General features: G+C 38.8%; 1 protein-coding gene across 1 annotated transcript; it reads right to left on the bottom strand.

Moving 5' to 3' along the window:
• Positions 1–2,518: 2,518 nt before the first annotated feature.
• LOC108330427 (uncharacterized) lies at positions 2,519–3,748 on the bottom strand. Its single transcript, XM_017564911.1, has 2 exons — positions 3,512–3,748; positions 2,519–3,409 (listed from the first exon to the last, which is right to left on the bottom strand). The coding sequence occupies exons 1-2, from the start codon at positions 3,746–3,748 to the stop codon at positions 2,519–2,521; spliced, it is 1,128 nt and encodes a 375-aa protein (XP_017420400.1).
• Positions 3,749–5,304: the final 1,556 nt, after the last annotated feature.

The raw sequence follows: 5,304 nt of genomic DNA, 5'->3' as shown, positions 1-5,304 counted from the left end.
GTGAGAGGGTGATACGTGGTTGTGAGAGGATGACACGTGGCTGTAAGAGGGTAAATGTGATAAATCAAAAGTTAGGGTTTGAGGAGTTGCAGAGAAATTGGTGTTTGATAAATCCCAAATTACCAATTTCTCTGCACTGTGACTAGAGAAGAAGACTCTGATGGTGGTGCGGCATTCTCCGATGGTGGAAGTCATTCTAGAGAAGAAGACTCTGATGAGGGTGCAAACAAGAAACCACAGAGGTATTCATCCCATGTTCCACTAAAGAAGAGATTAGACGTCAGCAGAAGAAGTAGTAATAATAGTAATCGTAATGAGCATGATGGGGCTGACTTGGAGGATGGAGTTCCCGATAGAGATGGTGGCAGCAGTTAAGAATCTGATGTTGGAAGTGATCTCTACAAGAACGAAGACGACAAACAAAAGCTCGCAAATATGACAGAACTTGAAAGGGAGATGATTTTGTCTGATAGAGCAACCAAAAAATGTGAAAAGGAATTCAAAGAGAAAATGAGATCGAAGAGGGAAAACAAAAATGCAAGTGCAAAGATTGGTTCTGCAGCAAATTCATCTTATCATCCATCATCTGCCAAGGTTCATTCATCGGCTAGAAATGCTGAGAGGACGGCCTCCAAGGGAGATGTTCTAAGTGAATTGCGCGCGAAAAGGATGAAGCAACAAATCTTGGACCCTCATGATAAATTGGGAAAGGCTTCAGGATCAAGCTCAAATAGCAAGCAGAAACCTGAGGTCACGGCAAGTCCAAGTAGCTCTAGTCAGAGTGAGAGTGTTATTCGGTCTGATAGAGAAATTGGTGTTTGATAAACACACTTCCTTCACGATGATAAATCCCAAATTACCAATTTCTCTGCAACTCTTCAAAACCTAACTTCTGATTTCTTAACCTCAGTAATATTATCACATTTACCCTCTCACAGCCACGTGTCACCCTCTCACAGCCACGTATTATCCACACACAGCCACGTAGATAACTTCAGTCCACCCTGTCAGCTGCTCCGTTAAAAACTCAACGCCGTTTCCAAAAAGGACTTGATTGCACACTTTTTACAAAAGTTGGGACCACATTGAACTTCTAAAAAAAGGTAGGACCGAATTGAATTTTGGCCCCCTTTCGAGGGACCAAAAGAGGTATTAAACCTTTTAGTAAACTACACTAACTGTTTTACAAGGTTGAATAAAATTACTCAATATTTTTCCACTTTTACAACAACTGTTCCGAATGGAGAATTTAGCGTAATATTTATCAAACAACAAGGAGATGAGTATAATGTATAAAAGAAATGTTTTATAAAATATTTACTTAAGGTGTGTTGAAATAGAATTATTTAATATCACAAAAGTTCTAACAATACAATTACTTTTTACTTAATAAATAACCATTACAACATGAATGATTATAATATATTAGAGGTCAAATATTTATAGTGTAATTGTTGTTTATTATAAACCATATAGTTTTACTTATACACAAATTTTCAAGTTATTTTTTATCTTAATCTGACACATTTTACTTTATTACAAACTCATGAAACTTTTTGTTGAAAAGTTCGAAGTGTTAGAACCAAGAGAAAACTGAGAGTTTGTATCGAGTATCACAACCGATCAGTATCAAGGTCGTACGTGACTGACCGAACGACAAAGCTCCTACACCGAACATTATGAACACGCAACTGTAGTACGGGCGACCGAGAACGACCCAGCAAGATGTAATGAAGAAGTAAAACTCAAACACACTGAAATTGCATTATGAAATGATCTAAAAAATCAACTCAGTTTTACACACAGAAGTCCGGTATTTATTAAAGAAAAAGCAATTGCCAAGGATAGTTAATCAACAGCTGTCCTGGCCAACTAACTAATAGACTTGGCTTACAAACTAACACACCCCTCTAAGCCGAGCACTTAGGGAGGTAGCACCCATCCTTGCCAGCCTATCTCGCGCACCACGTTGAGATGATCAAACGTTGTGTTCCTGTCGATTACGTGACGAAGGCGGATGCCAACTTGTGCGAGCTGTGCGGCCAAGGCCGAACGGTTCGAAAGAGCGACTGAGTGACATGACTGACCGGTTTGAGTGCGGTTTCCAGTTTGACGCTCTTGAGTGACGCCTTGCTCGGTTGAATGAATGTTGAGGTCGGGTGTGGCTGAATGACTTGAACGAACGGTGTTCGCCATGTCTCGGTTCTCCCATGATTCCCAGACTGAAAGACGTGACCGAACGGTGTTCTCCATGTCTCGGTTCACCAGTGACACCGACTCTCCATGCTTCTTTGGTAGCATTCACTTCAACGCTTTTCTCCTTCCATACGGACTTCTTCAAGGCCTCGGTTTGATCGATCGGTTCTGCGCATGCAAACATATCTTCATCCTCGATTTGACCGATCGGGTTTGTGAATGCAAACATAGCTACATGCTCCAAACCTTCCTCGTCACTAGTTCGTGTATCAATAATGATCTCGCCAGATTCTTCACTCATTGCAGACTTCACTAAGTGGATCTAAAATGTTTTATCCTTCGAGATCTTGCTCCTCAAGATCAGGTTTTTCTTTTTATCAAACACTTCAACCTTATTGAAGTCTCCCATTACTACCATAAAACCTTTTTGAATTAACTGGCCAATACTCAGAAGATTGTACCTTATCGCAGGCACAAACAACACACTAGTTAGAATGACACGCGAGCCATTCTTCCTTCTGATAACCACATCACCAACTCTCTCTACCTTCGAGGTGCTCTCATCAGCAAATTTCACCATGCTCCTCTCGGTCTCAGCAAAATTTACCAACCAATCTCTGTTGCAGGTCATATGATTCGAACATCCCAAATCCAAATACCACAATTTGTCTTGAGAGTGTGAACTTACTATAGATGTAGTTGTCATTAATATGATGGGTTCTTCAGAATCAGACTCCACTTGAGCTGCGTAGGCCTCCTTTCCATGACGCTTCTTTTGCTCTTCTTTTTCAGCATAGCACTCCCTAGTGTAATGCCCATACTTGTGACTGTTAAAACACTCAATATTCCTTTTGTCCTTCTTCTCGAAATTCTTCTCAGATTTTCCTTCATCCTCTGTTGAAGACTCATTCTGGTCATCTTTGTTCCTATCTTTTCTCCACTTTCCTTTACCGTGTTTCCCTTTCCATTTCTTGGTTGTCTTCTTCTCTTCGTGTTGAACCTTCAACACCTGCTCCTCGCGTTTGATGGGATTTCTTTCCCGCATCCTCATTTCATACGCCTCAAGAGAGCTTTGCAGTTCCTCTATTTTTAGTTTTTCAAGATCTCTCGACTCCTCTATTGCCACCACAATATGATCAAACGTCGGGGGCAGTGACTGCATGATTTTCTCAATCACCATGAGATCAGTAACAGTGTCACCACAACTTTTCATCTAGTTAACAATTGGGAGTATTTTAGTGAAAAACTCACTCACCTTATCACCATCCTCCATCAGTAGGTGCTCGTACTGTCTCCTCAACGACTAAAGCTTTACCTTCTTCACTTTTTCACCTCCGGCATGGCAGCCCACCAAAATGTTCCAAGCTTCTCTTGCTGAAATCGCATTTTGTATCTTCTCAAAATGCATATCGTCCACACACTGATGAATAATCAACAAGGCCCTATCATCTTTCCTCTTAAACTCCTCTTTCTCTATGCCGCGCAAATCAAACGCAGAAATCACTCCTTCCATCACGCTGATGACATCTTGAACACGAAACAAGACACGCATCTGTGTGCTCCATCTGCTCTATTTCTTCTCTGTGAGAACAGGTAGATTAACAGACATATCTCTACTGGCCATTCTTTACACCCATGATCTTCCACCAAGAAACACAGTCTTGATCTTCTTTATGCTTCAATCACCTTTCCGCCAAGCCTCCGCCAAGCCCTAGATGGATAGAAGCTCCTAGTCACGAACCTGAAGCTCCGAATACCACTGTTAGAACCAAGAGAAAACCGAGGGTTTACACCGTGCGTCACAACCGATCGGCATCAGGGCCATACGCGACTGACTGAACGACAAAGCTCCTGCACCGAATGTTACGAACATGCAACTGCAGTACGGGCGATCGAGAACGACCCAACAAGATGTAATGAAGGTGAGCAAAGAAAGGAAAGTAAAACTCGAACACACTAAAATTGTATTATGAAATGATCTCAAAAATCAACTCAGTTTTACACACAAAAGTTCGGTATTTATTAAAGAAAAAGCAACTACCAAGGACAGTTAATCAACAGCTGTCCTGGCCAACTAACTAACAGACTCGGCTTACAAACTAACACGAAGGAAATACTTTAGCTTTGTTAAATTTTTGAAAGTTAAATGCATCAAGTTATAATAAGGTTTAAAATTTAGTGAAAAAAATGTTGAGAAAAATGTTATTGTAAGTGATATTAAGGTTTATTTTCCAAGTCCTTATTTGGGTTGAAAATCTTAAATAGGTCTTTTAGTTTTTTTCGTTTCAATTGAGTTTTTATTTTTGCAAAATTTCTTCAATTAGACCTCTACCATTGAATCGATTTTGGAACTTATATAATCGATTATTTTCCACTTAGCTTTGTTAATCATTCATTTGCTTTTCTTAACAGATTAAGTTATCTATATAACAAAGTATGCATTTCTCTCTGTTTTAATTGATTATGTAACTAATGTAATCAATTATAACATAGTGTTTTGCCCTTGTTTTTCTTTCTAAGTGTTCTGGCTTAGTTTAATAGATTATATTACTTATGTAATCGATTATTATGAGAAACTTAGATTTTCAATCTGTTTAGGCCTATTTCACTAATCAAGAAATGATTGATACTTCTAGCACTAACATGTTAATGATTTAAACACTTGTTATGCCATTTTGTTGTCCAAGAAAGATTAAAACTATTTCTAATCATTTAAAACTATTAATCATAAATAACCAATATATGTGGAGTCTAGGCTCCCCCTATCAATAAATGTCATTAGGTTAAAATGACTATATTCATTCACTTAAAGTTTGAGGACCAAAATGTATTAAAATTTCGAACATGCATTACTCACCATTAATAAATAATAAATATAAACAAAAATCACTCACTAGTGATATTGTTCTTCCATTGTTCTTCCTATAGATATCACATTGTTGCACTCGATTTACATGGTTACGGTGACTATAAGGACCAAGATCAATCAATAGGTACACAAGTTTTCCAACAAGATGTCAATGTATACGAAACATGTAGAACTTAACCAAAAACCAAAAAAGAAAAAAAAGAACCACTCACTAGTGACACTGAGCGGAGGCGAGAATG

The sequence above is a fragment of the Vigna angularis genome, chromosome 4, assembly GCF_016808095.1.
Source record: "Vigna angularis cultivar LongXiaoDou No.4 chromosome 4, ASM1680809v1, whole genome shotgun sequence".
NCBI lineage: Eukaryota > Viridiplantae > Streptophyta > Magnoliopsida > Fabales > Fabaceae > Vigna > Vigna angularis.
This window is presented reverse-complemented; position numbering and strand designations above follow the sequence as displayed.